The sequence below is a fragment of the Polyodon spathula genome, chromosome 8, assembly GCF_017654505.1.
Source record: "Polyodon spathula isolate WHYD16114869_AA chromosome 8, ASM1765450v1, whole genome shotgun sequence".
In the NCBI taxonomy this organism is placed as follows: domain Eukaryota; kingdom Metazoa; phylum Chordata; class Actinopteri; order Acipenseriformes; family Polyodontidae; genus Polyodon; species Polyodon spathula.
This window is the reverse complement of record NC_054541.1, coordinates 10,932,657-10,949,607: the sequence shown is the minus strand read 5'-3', so window position 1 is coordinate 10,949,607 and position 16,951 is coordinate 10,932,657. Positions and strand designations below refer to the sequence as shown.

The 16,951-nt window shown below is 41.2% G+C and overlaps 2 protein-coding genes and 1 pseudogene across 4 annotated transcripts; 2 read left to right on the top strand and 1 right to left on the bottom strand.

The window, feature by feature from the left end:
* The first annotated feature begins 744 nt into the window (after positions 1 to 744).
* LOC121319369 (serine/threonine-protein kinase Sgk2-like) lies at positions 745 to 8,048 on the top strand. 3 transcript variants are annotated; one of them, XM_041256737.1, is made up of 14 exons: positions 745 to 820; positions 2,208 to 2,277; positions 2,639 to 2,699; positions 2,947 to 2,999; positions 4,206 to 4,263; positions 4,740 to 4,823; positions 4,910 to 5,041; positions 5,324 to 5,436; positions 5,772 to 5,808; positions 5,989 to 6,075; positions 6,452 to 6,547; positions 6,795 to 6,950; positions 7,428 to 7,517; positions 7,623 to 8,048. In XM_041256737.1, exons 1-14 carry the CDS (start codon positions 760 to 762, stop codon positions 7,785 to 7,787), a joined length of 1,263 nt encoding a protein of 420 aa, XP_041112671.1. In that variant the 5' UTR covers positions 745 to 759; the 3' UTR covers positions 7,788 to 8,048. The 3 variants fall into 3 exon arrangements, with proteins under 3 accessions (XP_041112671.1, XP_041112673.1, XP_041112672.1); XM_041256739.1 differs by lacking the exon at positions 745 to 820 and adding an exon at positions 892 to 946; XM_041256738.1 differs by lacking the exon at positions 745 to 820 and adding an exon at positions 1,858 to 1,934.
* Positions 8,049 to 10,069: 2,021 nt separating this feature from the next.
* On the top strand, positions 10,070 to 13,869 carry LOC121319367 (annotated as a pseudogene).
* A 36-nt stretch (positions 13,870 to 13,905) lies between these two features.
* LOC121320189 lies at positions 13,906 to 15,645 on the bottom strand. The gene is made up of 2 exons (XM_041258441.1): positions 15,640 to 15,645; positions 13,906 to 15,048 (listed from the first exon to the last, which is right to left on the bottom strand). The coding sequence occupies exons 1-2, from the start codon at positions 15,643 to 15,645 to the stop codon at positions 14,260 to 14,262; spliced, it is 795 nt and encodes a 264-aa protein (XP_041114375.1). The 3' UTR covers positions 13,906 to 14,259.
* Positions 15,646 to 16,951: the final 1,306 nt, after the last annotated feature.

Sequence of the window (16,951 nt, the reverse complement as noted above, 5' to 3'; positions counted from 1 at the left end):
AGTGGATTATGCAGGAACAAGGTTGGCTTGCCAAGGCAAGCAAACATGCCCTGCCCTCTCAAACCAGACCAGTGTCATGCTTCTTATCTAGTATGTTCGTCAGGCTGCCAATACACAGAGAGGGTTAAGTAACATGCTGTGCAAGATTGCTTGGTGACATTTCTACAGCGGAACATTGCTGAGGCAGCAACTGCAAAAGATTTTTCCAAGTCGATTGCATCAAGGTGTTTCTCAAAGCTTGCAAAAATCTGTAGATTTCCATGAAGTGCTCTGCTCCGTCTGCTTTACAGCAAACTAGGTAACCCAGTTACAGTCGGCTTCTTGTTACAAGGTGATGGGGGAGGGAGAGAGAGAGAACATGAATGCTATAGTATTCTGCAGTAATGATTAAAAACACTATCGTTGACTGCAGTGTACAATATGGAATGTGCAGGATGATGTTATAAATATAGGGTTCTGCCAGTTCTATAGAATACAGAATATAGACACTTGTGTTTGTTTGTTTGTTATAGGGGTCCTGCCATACAATGAGTTTATTTTATACTTTGGGCTACAGTTACATACGTACACAGGGTAAAAGCAGGACTACAACACATACACTGGAAGACACACAAATTCAGCATGGCGCAATCCCACCAGCTGGATTTAGAGCTGTAGACGAAGAAGGCTTCGCAGAGGCTTTGCAAAGCTGTGAAACATTTTTTTAAATTGATGTTGCAATGTCCATTGTAATCTGCAGTTTGCACAATACACAAACAAATGGTGCCGTTCTGCTCCAGTCATGCGAGTGTCTTGAGCGGTGGTTGTTGGTTGCACCCAGGTTAGTATCACATAGCACAGTACAAAAACATTCTGTCTCTCGAGCCCTGTCTCGGTTTGTTTTTTGGTAAATATTTTGCTGTCAGCTGACAAATGTTGTCATATAAAGCAGGGGACACAGCAGAAGGTAATAATTATGTGAAACTTTAAAACCAACGACTTGAGTAATAGAAACGCAGGGCGGTCACAGCGGGTGATGTGGTGTAGTTGGGAGTCAGTAGTCCAGAGATTAGCAAATTGCTGAGTGACCGAGTTGGACAGCTGGGATGGAGCGGTAGGCTTGTGCTCGCCTTTACTTTGCTGGAACCGAGACGTGGATTTGGTGTGAACATTTATTTCAGTTTTAATTGTTCTACTCAAGCCGTGCTGCACACAGGTATACAATGTGACTTGTTATTATTTTTCAATTTTAAACGTACGATACTTTTAAATATATTTTTAAAGTACATCGACGTTGTAATAGTCTAGTGCTTGTTTGTACTGGTTTGTACTGGTTGCATTGGTTGCCCCAAACCTTTCACTCAAAACCAAATATCCCTAATCTTAACTTAATCATTACTAAATAATAATAATAATAATAATAAATAATAATAATAATAATAATAATAATAATAATAATAATGTTATTACCAACCTATTTATAGTGGCCCAAATAAGGGTGGAATTGCTTTAATTTGAACAGTGTGGCGCTTCTAGAGTATATTATTATTATTATTATTATTATTATTATTATTATTATTGTTTTTTTTTTATTACAACTGGGGTTTAACCGCTTTCATTTGCTACCTTCTTGCACAGTTATGCGTTCCTTCTGAAAGGTTGCAAAGCTGTCTATAAATAAATAAATAAATGCCCACAGCTGAATAGCATTAATGAGGCGGAAACTAGTCAAGTAATTACTTAATGATAAGTCAAACACACGATTTTGCGTCCGTCTTAGTTTTCTGACGACGGAGCTGCACACTGTTTTACCAGATTAAATAGGGGTTAGCCCTAACTCCATTAATCTTGATACAATAGTTTGTTGTGAGCGGTGTTTTGGAAACAGTAAACTGACAGTATGGAGCTGAACGCCTGTTTCCCTTGCCCGCTGCAAGCCGCTGGGATTCTGACAGGTTTGTCCTATTTGTTTTAAACAAGCGCAGCGCCGCAGTGTAATAGTTTTTTCATGTGTACTGTTATAAGGTATGGAAGATATCGGTGTCGGACTGACTTTACTGTGTAAGGGGGTTTAAACTGTATACAGTAGGTTAATGTGTTTTTTTTTTTTTTTTTTTTCTGCATGTAGCTTGAAATTTCCAGTTAGGAATATTCAACAAATGTATTACTTACATGTTAATATTAAATGCATCTTGCTGAATGTTATTATATTTAATTTTATTTTACAGGATATATAAAGAAGAAGAGAGACACAATTCAGGAACTTGTTAAGAAATCTAAAGAAAAGATATGCGTGTAGTAAGTGTAAGCTTGTTATTATTTATTATTATTAGTAGTGGTAGTGTTAGTAGTTGTAGTAGTCTTAGTTTTAGTAGTCAGTAGTAGTATTATGATTAGTTGCATTTCTACACTTGTAGTGGAATCCGGTATTGAAAGGGTTAGTGATATGGGAGCCTGTTTCCACACAGCATAAGCCAGGTTCTTTACACAGTCATGTGGCTTATGTTACATAAGTTATGTAAAGCTGGATTTGGCTCTACAAACAATTACTTTAGCACAGTAACAAGACCATGAAGTTTCTTATTACGGAGCTCACAGTGATCATTTCATTATTGGTGTGTGGCTGTTCTTTATTGTATTTTTTTTTTTTTTTTTAAAGCTCTGAAGCTGTGTCTCTTTTGGAAATGGATTGGACAAAAAACATGGCCAACCATAGCCAGGTAAGTGTCTTTCTGTTGTTGGCTGGTGTGGAGGCTGCTAGTTGACAGCACTGCAGTCTGTAAACCTCTCCGTATGGCCCCTCTAACGTGCCTGGTCTGCCTTGCCCTACCTTAGGGGTACTTTTTCTTTTTTTTAAATGACAGCAATATATTGAATTCTTCAAAAGTTGCGTACATTTTACACAGTGATAAGCAACCCCTCTAAAGCTGTGTCTCTCTGCATAATGGCAATGCATTTCTCTTCCAGCCACGGTCGCCGACCACAAGCGATATTAACCTGGGACCCTCGGCCAATCCCAAGTAAGTGCTCTGCTTTCAAGAGTTGATTTTGTGTGACACGGGTGACATTCCGTTGATGTCGGATTAGTCCTCTGAGGAAAGCTGTCTAAACTGCGTGACAGTGGGCCTCATTTACCGACTTGAAACTTTTTTTTTTGTGCTTGAAAATATTTTCTAAAGTTAGATCATGATGAAACATAAGGCTGAACAATACTCCAAACCCTCTGTGGAATAAGCAGAAAAAGATTTCATGGACACTAACCCCCATTTTAAAGGAACAAAACACACAAATTTAATCCAAAAAAGACATTAATAAAGCAGGACTGTGCTTTGAGGTTTATTTGCAGTGTCTACACAGCTCTCGTGCATGAAAATGCATTCCAGTCTCCGAAAAGAATAAACACAAGTCTGAACTGACTTCTAAACATCCTTGCATACATCAACATTTACTATAAACATCTGACAAATGTAACCTTGCTCTGGTAGGTGTACCACCAAACCTCTAGCAGCCTGTCAACTAAAACAATCTCATCCATTACTTTTACAAACAACTCCAATACAAAGTGCCCGACATGTATAGCACACACTCTGTTTAAAGTTGGTTTTGGTGAGCAGGACTGCCAATCTTACAGCTCGGTTGGCAGGTGCTTCCTTATCCAAGACTGAGCCAGGATAATTGAAACGACTTGGAGGTGGTTGTCCTGTGTCCTGTTGATGTTGTTTTGGCAGGTGTTTGTCGTGTTTTTGTTGGCGCCAGTGCCTTGTAACAATGGCACCTTCCTCGGAGTGACGTCTATGGCAGGGTCCGTGCCTGCAGTAAATGCAGGCTTGTTTAGTTTAACATTGTCTGCTGGTGTCCTTGCGGTGTCAGGGTAGATAAGAGCTTTCCATGTTAATTTGAATTGGGCCAAAAAGAGAAGGAAATAAATCGATCCATTGAATTCTTTGCTTTTCATTGTTTGAAAGGTACCCTCATGGTGATATACGTGTGCAGTAACCCTTTATTTCCCAATGCAATTGACTGACAGAAGCACAGTGAATAAGCAGCAATTGTTTTGTTTTCATTGTAATTTATTCTTAAGTAATTCATGTTGTATTGCATGAACAAGGGGCTGGAAATGTGTGGGTTCGTTCTTCATGTCGTTTGTTAAAAGCAGGTGGCTGTGCCGACAGGGTTACTGAAAAATGAAGTGTTAACTACTTGTATCTTTTTGTTGCCTCTTTCAGTGCCAAACCTACAGACTTTGACTTCTTGACAGTTATTGGAAAAGGGAGTTACGGAAAAGTATGTTAATTTCTTTTTTAATATAATTACATTGGAAGGGCATCCGTTCGTGCACCAGGTGTACCACCTGTAGCTTTGCATCCAGTCCTGGGTTTCAGAATCACTGATTAACTCTACCACTACAGACTTGGGGAGGTTTATTCCTACAGTGATGTGTGTGATCAGTGATCTGAGCAGATTAAGTAGCTTAAGCTCCTAGTGCCTGGCCATTTTAATAATACACATAAACAGGGGATCTCTGAAACCCAAGAGTGGGTGCAACAATAGTGCCAGTGTCCAACCTTGACTGTAGCAGATGTTACTATACAAATTGTCCAATTTATTGATTGCAAAATTGGTCACCTCTAAAACCAAGATTCAAGGGCATTAGAATCATCGGGGCAAGTTACCAATCTTACAAATTTCACTGATGTTTGCATTTTTAATTTGTACTGTTCAGTGTATACATTTCAAAAACCTTTGGACTCTCCTCCCAGGTGCTGCTTGCGAAACGCAAATCGGACGGCAAGTTTTATGCTGTGAAAGTCCTGCAGAAGAAAACAGTCCTAAAAAAGAAAGAGGTGAGAGCACGTTAATCTAATATTCATTGATGCTGGAGTAATTTTTTACAGCTTAAAAACTGAAGCGCTTTTGTGATGGTTTTCAGCAAAAGAACATAATGGCTGAGCGCAATGTGCTGCTGAAGAGCCTGAAGCACCCTTTCCTGGTAGGGCTACACTACTCCTTCCAGACCCCGGAGAAGCTCTACTTTGTCCTGGACTATGTAAATGGAGGAGAGGTATGGTACCAACACCCAGAGGAGGTCCATGGAGCCTTGACCCACTGCACCGCTCCCAACTGGAAGGCTTCAGTCTTGCTCATTTGGAGAGTGGTTTGAGGGAGTTGTGGTCATGCTAAGAAATTTACACAAACTGTAATCGCAGTAGTATTGTTTGTACATGCATCATCTTTTTTTATTTGGTATGTACACAGAGGAAAAACATGCAGTACCTTAAAAACAGGAGTTGGCGATTGCATGGCCCTCTATTGCCTCTCACTCTCACTCTTTCGTCTCTCCCAGCTGTTCTTTCACCTGCAGAGGGAACGATGTTTCCTGGAGCCCCGAGCGCGATTCTACGCAGCAGAGCTCGCCAGCGCTATAGGCTACCTGCACTCCCTCAATGTTGTCTACAGGTGAGTTGAGCCCTGCATTAAGGTTCTTGTTAGTCGCGTATCCAATTCAAAACAATAGAGGTTCAGTAATGATCCTGGCATTCATAGTTGTAGTGTAATTGCATGCAATTTAATCCTTAAGAACTGTTTTATTTTGCCTTCTAAAACTCTCCACTATTTGTTTAGTGGAGCAGAGTTTGGAACCCACCCCATCTTTAACTAGTTGATCAACCAGACTACCGGTCTATCATCTCTTATAGCCACAAGGTCATGCTGCTTTCCCTTACAACTATCGCTCCATGTTGTATGCATTCCCTTCTGTTTTCTCACTGGTTTACTTGTTGGATTTGTTTCAGAGACCTGAAGCCGGAGAACATACTGCTGGATTCTCAGGTAAGCCCTTGCCAGGTTCAAATGGAATAAAAACGTCTCTGAACCTCGCACAGACCTTGACCAGGAAAATCGTTGTTTAAGTTTTGAATCTGCTGGCTGGGCTGCTCCAGGTTTTGTAGAGATGGGAGGTGAATAGATTGTTTGGTTCTTGAATTGCTTTTTTTCCCTTTTCCGTTCCAGGGCCATATTGTGCTGACTGATTTCGGCCTCTGTAAAGAAGGAATAGACCCTGAAGCCACCACCTCCACTTTCTGTGGCACTCCGGAGGTGAGATCTGGATTCTTTCAAACTTCAGAACAAAGAGAAAAGTTACGAACAAGAGGAGACTGTTCAGCTCATCACTGCTCATTAAGTTGCAGACATTGTGTTTTTATATATTTTGTAGCACAAGCAATTTGCTTAAATGCTAGGAATAGAACTGTTTGTCATAGTATCAAACCTCTCTGTGCAGGTTCTCTAAACAAGAACCAGTCATTTTTTGTCATTACAATCATAATCCATCAAACTTCAAAAACATTTAAGTACATCCACCTGTGATTTCAATTGGAAGTGCCATGAGGCATTTAAAGAAAGTGGTGGGATTGATGGGAGAGGAAAGTGTTGGGAGTGTAACTGAGGGTTTTTCCTTATCTCATGTGCACAGTATCTGGCCCCAGAAGTGCTGAAGAAGCAGCCCTACGATCGCACAGTGGACTGGTGGTGTCTGGGAGCTGTGCTCTACGAGATGCTGTATGGGCTGGTGAGTTCACGGTTTTTGGACTGCTTCTTTTCTAATGATCTCTAATTTCCAGCAACATTTTTGGTCCAAATTGAGATTTCCATTCAAACTGGGCTGCATGCACATTGCTGGTAAAGGATCCTCACTTAACCATCATTCAGCTTTACTCACTGGTAAGAAACATTGAACTTACTGTGCAGTGCAAGCCTATGCGATAATATATTCCTTCTGGCTGTTTAAAGTGCTGTGTATGTGTGTGCTGTTCCAGCCCCCGTTCTACAGTCGTGACGTTGCGGAGATGTACGACAACATCCTACACAAAAAGCTGGAGCTCCTGGGGGGCAAGACCGTGGCGGCCTGTGACATCTTGAGGGGGCTCCTGCAGAAGGACCAGCGCCACCGCTTGGGGGCCACCGCGGACTTTGTGAGTTTTCTGCATCCAGATTTCTACCCTTTTTGCTCAATTTCAAAGTTTGCACTACTCCTTTATTCATTTATCTATTTATTTATTTATTGATCCAAAAAGGATAGTAGTGCCTAGTGTGCCAAGATAATGCTTTTTCATACAGAGGTGCCATACTTAACCCTTTCATGAAATATTGAAAATGGTTCTAGACACATTAAATTTTTCACTGGGGGGTGGCATCCTCCTATGATGTCATTATGCATTTGTATCTTCCATATAAAGAACGTCCCCATATGAGGTCACCCATTTATGAAGGGTGAATTGAGCAGTTGCACTCCAGTGTTCTCTGAATATGGCCATAAACCTTTTAAGTATAGTGCTTGTTTGTTTTTTAGTTAGTGCTGAAAGAGTTGTTTGGTGTCATATGTTGTATTTCAATGAATCAAGTTTCCTGTCCTACATTAGGAAATTCAAGAAAATCTGTATTCCTTTCAGTTGGAGATTAAAAGCCATGTGTTTTTCTCGCCTATAAACTGGGACGACCTGTATCACAAGAGGATCACTCCACCATACAACCCCAATGTGGTGAGTATCTTCTGCTGACAAGGGTGTTCTGTTAATAGTTAAATGCTTGTGTGGTTTTAATAGTGTACCTGCCTCACTACTTTTGTAATCCCTCCTGTCTTCCAGAATGGTCCAGCAGACCTCCGACACTGTGATCCCGAGTTTACCAATGAGGTGGTGCCGAATTCCTTGGGGCGCACACCTGATCTGACCTCGGGCTTGTCCTCCAGCATCTCCAATGCCTTCAAGGGCTTCTCCTACGCCCCCAGTGACGACGCCTTCCCTCTCTAAAACCAGAGCTCAGACTCTCTTCCAATTTAACACCCCAAAGGCAGGCTAATAATTCTACAAGAAACTGCGTGGGGGAGAGGGCACTGAGCTGGAGGGGTTTTTTGGGATCATGGTTTTATAAGGGACTCTCATTCCTGTTCTGTATTTATAACTTTGCATAATAGAACATGAAGGGATTACTGTAAATATGTGATCGTAAACATCAGACAGCAGATTTTGATGGCTGAAATGTTGAATACAGTGCTTGTGATATGTTCTGGATTGATGGCAGTGGACATTTTTTATTTAGCCACAGAACAGGTACAGCAAAAGGAGCCTTGGTAATGAGATCCCCTTCTCCCACATGCACAGCACAGCACCTCTCCCAAATGCTTTGATCTCCCCTTTAAGGTCAGAGAAACTGTCGATTAGGAACTGGAGTGAGACCTTTGGAACTTATTCACACAAACCTCAACACCCTTTAGGTGAAGAGAGTTTCTATCATTGCCAGCTGGTGTGAAAGACTTCATACCCAGTCCAAGGCTGATCACACTGAGCCACTGACATATCTATCTCCTTCAGTCGCTATGTGCACAATTGTACCTTGTTAAGTTTCCTATCCATGTATCAGTTTTATAATACATTTTGAAGTTCAGGCAGGCCACCTTTTCACACTCCATAGAGTTCACACAAACTTTTTTTTTAATTTCTAAAGATTAAATAAAAAAAAATTGTGACCAATGTGGAGATATATAAACTGCTGGTATCACGGACCGTGATTGACTAATGTTGGACTATTATAAACTTGGGTAAAGCAGTCCAGGATTAGTGCTAGTGTGAGTGTGTGAGAGAGAGAGAGAGAGACACAGAGAAACTAGCAGATGCAAGACAATGTAAAACAGACAGGTGTGTGGTAATGTGGGCATCTGAACCACTCAGCAGCACAGACTGCATTCCAGGCCAGAGAGCAAGGGGTGCACAGCCACTGAGAGTATCAGGGAAATTTGTAAGAAGCAAGAAATCTGTGTTAGAGGTGGTGCTGGGATTTAGAAGTATTTAGACATTATGCAGTTACTTTTAATTATGTACTACTTGATTAAAAATTAATAAAGCTGACTATTAATAGCTGTGTTGTATGCCTCTTATTGTCAGGAAAGCTTCTTGCTTCTGTACAGTACACATTAATGATTAACACCAAGGGCTATTAGAAGCTGTCTTCTTAAAGTGGCCCAGAGCAGACTCTGAGTGACTCAGACCTTAATGCTCTCGCTCCTTGCAATTCACACAGATCACTGCGGAAAGAACCATTTTTGCAGTCCTGGTTTAAACCTGCCTCCGCATTGGTTCCATCATGAATTTATATAATTAGCGATCTGGTCTACCATTGCAGCTCCAGCACTGTTTCATGACTGGTGCTGTTTTTTCCCATCTTGGCCCCAATTGGTCTGGGGGGGGGGGGGGGGACACAAAAATGCCCCACAACACAGAGCCTGGTTTCCATACAGCCACATGCACGCTATAGAACAAGCAGGGGATTGAGACACACAGCTTGGCTACCTGCTGGGTTTGGAGTGTGTCTGCCTGGATCTCTGATAAAACCTGGATCAAGGTGTGATGCAAAAACACTAGTTGAGTCCATGCTGTGTTCGGGCTCTGAAAAAAAAAAAAAAAAGATGTTACGTACAATAAATCATGATGAAAATGCTTTTGCCAAAATAATTAATAGGAAAGAACACTATGCAAACATTTAATAAATATCACATAAAATGTCACTGTTGTATTTTACTGCACTGGGCTATGAAAAATGTGGAATGATGACACTCCAAACCAGCAAGTGGCGCTTTCTTTGAGGAAAATAATGCTTTGTGGCTGGGTTGCCAGATTTCTGCTGGGTTTATAGTCCAAAGTTACCTCAGAAATAGCCCAATTATTTGTTTTAACTTAAAGCAAACTTATTATTAACACACATGCCTATGCATAAAAAAGCCTTTGTAAGAAAAGATATCGCGTATACTTTTAATAAAAACGACAAGCCCCAGTACAGCTCACTGTCAACAAATTCGTAAGGAAGCTCTGAAGGGACAAATCAGTATTCATACCAGGCCACCAACCGAATTACAGCGTGATCCCTTTATTGAAATACTAATGCTGGTACTGTATCCCAAACAATATTGCAAACATGAAAACAGTTTCAATCTTTTAAAGTTATACTACCAATCTAATTACATTATTAACCCGCGACTCCTTAACATTTCCCGCGGCTGTGTTTTTAAAGTAGACCAATTCCGCGGGAAAACCGCGGACCTGGCAACACTGCTTTGTGGGGAGCGCCTGGTCTTTATCCAACATATTTGGCTAATCCCACAATCTTACCACCCCTGTTGATTTAGAATGGAATTCTCCGTTGTCAGGGTGAACGCGGCCTTGGTTACCGCTGTTGTTGTTTGCTCCCAGAATGCATTTGGAAGAGAGGTATGGAAGATGGTGACCACCAGACAGGTAAAGACAACGCAGAACCGAAGGCTGTTGCGGTCCTTAAATAAACTTTGATTAATATTATTTAAAAGCGTCTCAAACTTGAGGAAGGAAGGAAAGAAAGAACATATTTGCAAAACAAAGAAGTGTTCAAAGCAGCAGTTCGTATTCAGTGCGACACCTTTAACAAACGCGTTTTAATTAAAATGTGAAATAAATAACATGTCTTTTGTCAGCTTCTCCCGTCGAATATTTTGAATATTACTTAATTTAGAATACAAGTTCGATTTATATAGTAGATACCGGCATCATATTTGTGGTCAGGGCAATTTAAATATAGGCACACGTACTCTCTGCCCTTTCAAATGTTTTTCTTTGTGTGTGTGTGTGTGTGTCAACCTGTCTGTAGTGTAACTTACTTAACAGTCGATCTACGTTGTCTCTCCAGGACAACATAACCCGATGCAGGTGATTGCTTGTTTCTAGGGGAAAAACAATAATTGAAAAACAAAAAAATATACATCACAAAGTTGCCATTTAATGTAAACATAGTAAGAACGTTTACCAGTGTGTGCTCATCTGTTCAGTAGTACTAGGGCTCTAAATTTTATCCTCTAACATGTCTTTAACACAGACAGTCTTCACCTCTTTTGCAGGAAAACATGGAGAAGGACCAGCGCAACACCATTGTGTTAAACGCTTCTAAGCGGGAGAAGTTTACAGCGAGTAGCGGTTACAAATCCTTGCAGAAGAAGCTGAAAATGCACTGGAAAGTCCAGAGGTACTGCCTCCAGGCTTTGCCCCAACCCTGGCAGGGCTAGGAGTGAGCATCTTATCAGGGCTTGGCTGGTGATTGAGCCTGCCAAGTCCTGTGTTACATGGCTTTTGTAATGACCTAAAACATTGCTTTGAAACAAAATAAAATGTAAGCTGGAACCTCAAAGTTCAGTAACAAGCTGTGTGACGACTTATAGTTTCAGATGACATGGCTGGTTACTGCAGTACTTTCAATGACAGACATGTTTATAAATTTGGATGTACGTCATTCTCAAATTTTGAAACACTCTTGTACTTTTTGTAAACTAGGTTTTAGCTCTAGTGATTGCAATGTTTAAATGAATTGGTAACTCTGGGTTTCATATCCCACTTTAGTTTTAAAGAGGAGATTTCGGAGGAGAAGCTGAGAGGAGTCAAATTGTGGATCACAGCTGGCCCCGAGAGAAATTCACTGTAGCTGAAGTAAGAGGCTCAACACTGGATTTTGCGGCATGAATATGTTTTTTCCTTATTAATTTAGGATTGGGACCAGAATGTCATAGGGACTTTTGTGATCATCTCTGTTAACTCTGCCCATGAAGAAAACAAATGATAACGTTCTGGCTAGGCCATGCTATACAGTTCACACTGTAGCTTGTCTGTGTTCGCTCAGTTTGAGGTGCTGAAGAGATACCTGGACAGTGGCGGGAATGTCCTGGTCATGTTGGGTGAAGGTGGGGAGCTTAAGTATGACACCAACATCAACTTTCTACTTGAGGAGTTTGGAATCATGGTCAACAGTGGTGAGTCTTTACTAGTTAATACACCCTTTGCTTTGTGCTAGAAGGCTTGGTTTCCAACACCTAGTATCCTTGTAGTTATTGTATGGATAGTTTTGTTTCACTGTGCATTTCTGCAGGGTGTGTGGGCTCACAACTTCTTTCTACCTTGCAGATGCTGTGGTGAGGAATGTTTATTAGAAATATTTTAACCCAAAAGAAGCACTTGTATCCAATGGCGTCTTAAACAGGTAAACTTAGAGAATTTACTTCAATTAAAACTTTGATATAGACGCTTTCTACAGAGATGCAAGGGTTTGTTGTTCCACTAAAATGCTTTTTAGTCTGTGTTTAGTCATCAACATTTGTAGCAATAGTATAGTTTGTGTTTATGCAGGATTATGTGAAAAATATATTGTACTTAAGATATTGAAAACTTTTGTTTTTTTTAATGTGAAGGTTGGCTAAATACAACAGTGTTTGCTGATTTGTGGTATGAGAGCTACTGTATAGGCTTTTACTGATAAATGATTACATTAAAATGCTTTTACCTCCAGAGAGGTGAGTCGTGCTCCTGGGAAACTGGTGACTGGAATTATTGAGAATGACAGCAGTGAAAATAACTCACAGTAGGTTTCAGATTTTATTTATGCATTGATTTTGATATGTTATTATATTCATGACATATTTTTGATGCAATCATTTATCAAAGTCAGTTGTTGTAGGAACATGGTGTGGTGGTCTGGTGTCCTGTCTCTTGAACCTGTGTGTGTTTCTTGCAGAGCCTTCAAGCAGCTGAATGTGAAGCATGAGCCTCTCCAGCTGATTCAGCCTCAGTTTGAGACACCTCTCCCTACGGTGCAGCCTGCTGTGAGTAACAGACTGCTTGGGGAAGGGCTTCAGTTGTCTTCCATAAGACATTGGCTGCTGTCTTTCTCATAAAGTATGTAAAAAGGTGCTTGTTGTTTGTTTTCTCTGTTCTGAATTGACTGCACATTTGTATTTGCTTTTAAACAGTCCCAGCTGCTGTACGGCTCCTTTCTCAACCTGCTTTGGTTTGTGTTTGTGCAGGTTTTCCCTCCCCCTTTGAGAGCTGCCCTCGCCAAAACTTGAACTCTTTGACCTCTGAGAACTTCTCCTCAGAGAAGGTCCGGCTCGCTGAGCTTTCAAACAAGTGTGAGTTCACATCATTAAACAGTGCAATTGCAATGGATTTCCACGGTAATATAATACTAAGATCTTGTTAGGCAAATCTGAAGGGCAACACTAATGCAATATCAATCCTCCCTTCCATATTTCTTTCTTAGTTTAGTTTGATGGTCTTGGCTTAACCACCGGTGGACATTTTCCACATGCCAGATTCGCAAGAACCCAATGGTGATCTTGTATATTAAACCCTGTCTCTGCTGTCTTCAGGCACTGATGATGACTTAGAGTTTTATGTACGGAAGTGTGGGGACATCTTGGGAGTGACCAGCAAACTCAACAAAGAGCAGCGAGATGCTAAACACATCCTGGAGCACATCATCTTCCAGGTCGTGGAGTTCAAGAAGCTAAATCAGGTGGGTTCACAATCTTTTGATTTTGTAATGCAGGAATAGCAACGGTATCTAACACCTCCCCCCCCCTCCCAAAATAAAAACATGCATACACTAATGAATCTGCTATAGTTCTGTTTTCAGCTTGTTTTTTAAATGAACTTTGTGCTCCTGCAAGAACACTTTTTTAAAATGATTCCTTTATTTCTCCCATAGGAACATTACATTGATACCACTGAGGCAGGCTTTTCTCCCTTCTGAAACAGAGATTTGAGGTGTGGCTCCACTGCTGACTCTTCATACAGACTGCATCCCTAATTAGTCTTGCTGAGATTTAAACAGCAAAAAGGGGTTTATTTCCCCTTTTCATTGATTTGTTTTTGAAATCAAAAGTGTGTTTCCCTACACGTTTAGCTATTTCCCCTTTATTTTGTGACAAGTATTTTATACTTCACATGTACATATTGTAAAAAGTGATGATGGAATCTAATTCCACCAGTCTATGATTTATTTTGCAATTAACTGCACAAAAAAAAAAAAAAAAAAAAAAAAAAAAAAAAACTTTAAATAAAACAAACTAGTGCATGGGAAGTTAACAGTATTTATTTCAAACATTTATACAATATTTTATTTATTAAAAACAAAACAGACTTAATTGGAGGACTTTATAACCTGGATGCTCGTAGGTACCATAGTACTGTACAGATTTGTCAGTCTCTTCAGCGCTCTGATCCTGGCCTGTGGAAAACATCCATGTTCACAGGCCATGTGAACAAAGGGGCAAGATATAAAATGTATCTATTGAATGTATTGCAAGGACCAAGTACTGTACAGACTTTTAGGGCATGCATTAAACTGTAGCACAACCACCAACCTGCATGACGGCAAATATAATTTCCAAATCCAGGAGCATTCCTTTCAGAGCAGGGGGAACAAGCTAGCTTTTCAGAGTTTCCATTGGTTGTTAGGGGAGGCCTGGGAGAAGGTGAAAGGTCGGATGCTGCAGCCCAGTGCCATCATCTCCTTCCAGGATTGCTGGTTCTCACAACTGAAGCGCAAACCACCATCATTCACTTGAGGCCTCATGCCCGCCCAGTGCAGGGACAGGCTTTCAGCAAAGGAGGAGGGTGTGATCTTTACCCCAGGACTCCAGGACGCACTTGCCGGTGCCTCCCCAAAGATCTCTGGCATCTCGTGCTGGGTCGACTCCAAGGGAGAGCAAGGATCCTGGGAATGCTGGATCAAAGAGACCTCCCACAGGGGCTGGGAGGCTAGTGGCAGGGCTGAGAGGTCCACACAGGAGAGATCGGCAGAGCTCTCCGTGGAGGAACTTGGGTGGTGCTCTCCCTGGCATGGGGTGGAGGCCTTGCTATCCAGAGTGTGGGTTCCCACTAACTTGTGGTCGTGCTCCAAGGCTAGGAGGGAGAGATTGTGAAGCCCATGGGATGGAAACAGCAAGGCGTTGGGAGAGTGGCAGAGGGAGGACAGGCTCCAGGCACCCCCCTCAGCCTCAGACACTCCCAGCCTCTCTGCACACTCGTTGACAATTTCAGAGCGCAATGCCTTGTTCCCTCCGCTGCTCAGCTGAAGGTCCAGAGTCAAGGAGGCCGATGCACTGTGGTCCTGCAGCTGGACAAAGCCCTGGCCCAGGTCTGATAGCACTAGGCTAGACAGAGAGGGACTTTGGGTGCTCCAGGTTGCAGACGTGGCAAGAGAACCTAGACAAAAGAGCAACTTCCATCAGTTTCCATTAGTGTTTAACATTTTGTACACAGGTTTTATTGTAAAGGCACCTGGACATGCTGTAGCAGCAGACAAACTCGAGCAGTGCTTAGATTAGAGGCCGGGTGTTAATCTCCATTCCATCCTAAACATTTGTAAGACTGCTTGTGCATACAGTTTTTAAATTAAATATTGAATCTCATGCATAAACCGTGTATTTGCAGGATGTTAAGGGACACCTAGCACTCATCTCGCAACACAACAAAATATTTTTTCACTATGGCAGGATAGACTGGAACCCCACTGTAAAAATACTGTGCAATCACTACAGTGAACTGCCTTAAAAAAAAAAAAAAAAAAAAAAAAAAGTCACACAATTACAAAACTCTACTTCATTACATATAGGGTTAAACCACAATAGGTGTTAACAGAAGATTATGCTAAACAAGAACGAATGTATAGTGTCGAGCTTTCAAAGCGAAACACTATAGACGGAGTTTTTCTGCATGCTGCATAAACATGATAGATCTTTGTGGAGCCGCGGCTGACCCTTCATACATGCTGCATGTGGTTAGACTATATACAGGCACACACAATGCATACAGCCATGTGTCCACTGGTTCTTTAGACTAAAGCGAAGCTGAAGACAAAGACTGCAGAAACACATCAGTATTGAACTGCATTAAAGAATCACGGTTTCCCAAATTACTTGTTCTCGTTTCTCTTACCGCTGTAGGCACACTCCCTCTCCATCACTGCTGCGTAATCTACTATAACACGTGCTTCAGCTGGTCGGAGAGACTGACTTGATAGTTTATACTCCACCTGATGAATGTGGAATGCCAATATAAATCTCTTAATCGTTTGCCGTATTGGCAATTCAATTAAAACGAGACGCCTTTCTAACAATGCACACATTTACAAATTAGGGGACATGTTGTTGGGGGTGATTACAAGTAATGGTTATCAAATCAAGCGACCTGTAATGTTTTTGGCAAGTAAATTACACACATCGGTTTGCCAGGTTGATCTGTTTAAAATTGGATTATTTACAACAAATAAATAAACATGCCAACTAACAATGCATGTGCTATAATGTTTTACTCGATCGTTCTTGTCTTATTGTGATCAAGTTTTTGAAAATTGACAATCAAGTTTTAAGTACGTGTTGATCTGAGCGTACTATCAGTAGATCGTGGTGACTGGCAGTAAAATTGATTGCCCCGACTCCTCTCCTAACCAGTGTGGCAATGAAAAAGAAATGCTATCATTTGTATTATTATATCAGTAAATAGTACGGTATCTTTCATAAGGTAACTGCAGAAGATACAGCAGTATTATTGCCACATCATATAACGGGTGAATATATATATATATATATATATATATAATTATATATATATATATATATATATATATATATTCTATTATACTTAATATTATAACACCAAACCAGCATTATTATTATTGTTTATTACATTTCATTTTTACTTCACGTGTGTACAGTCTTCCAAATAAAACATACTAATATAGTTCTAATCAAAGAAAATAGTTTGAAATATTTGAAATGTTTTCTGAAACTGTGCTTTGTTTTCACATGCGAGGAGAGAAAGGGGGTGCGCGCTCCGGCGAATTCACAGGGTAGCGATTGAGCGCTCGGGAGAATTCACATGGGTAGTGATTGCGCGCTCGGGAGAATTCACATGGGTAGTGATTGCGCGCTCCGGAGAATTCACATGGGTAGTGATTGCGCGCTCCTGAGAATTCACAGGGTAGCGATTGCGCGCTCCTGAGAATTCACAGGGTAGCGATTGCGCGCTCCGGAGAATTCACAGGGTAGCGATTGCGCGCTCCGGAGAATTCACGGGGTAGCAAGTGCGCGCACGACTGACTCAGTTCCTGTTCCCTTACGCGC

Excerpts from the sequence above, each read along its gene's own strand:
- LOC121319369 (XM_041256737.1), top strand. The coding sequence starts at position 760 with ATGGTGCCGTTCTGCTCCAGTCATGCGAGTGTCTTGAGCGGTGGTTGT. Across the intron at positions 4,824-4,909 it reads CAGTCCTAAAAAAGAAAGAG|CAAAAGAACATAATGGCTGA; the intron begins GTGAGAGCACGT and ends GATGGTTTTCAG. Across the intron at positions 6,548-6,794 it reads ACGAGATGCTGTATGGGCTG|CCCCCGTTCTACAGTCGTGA; the intron begins GTGAGTTCACGG and ends GTGCTGTTCCAG.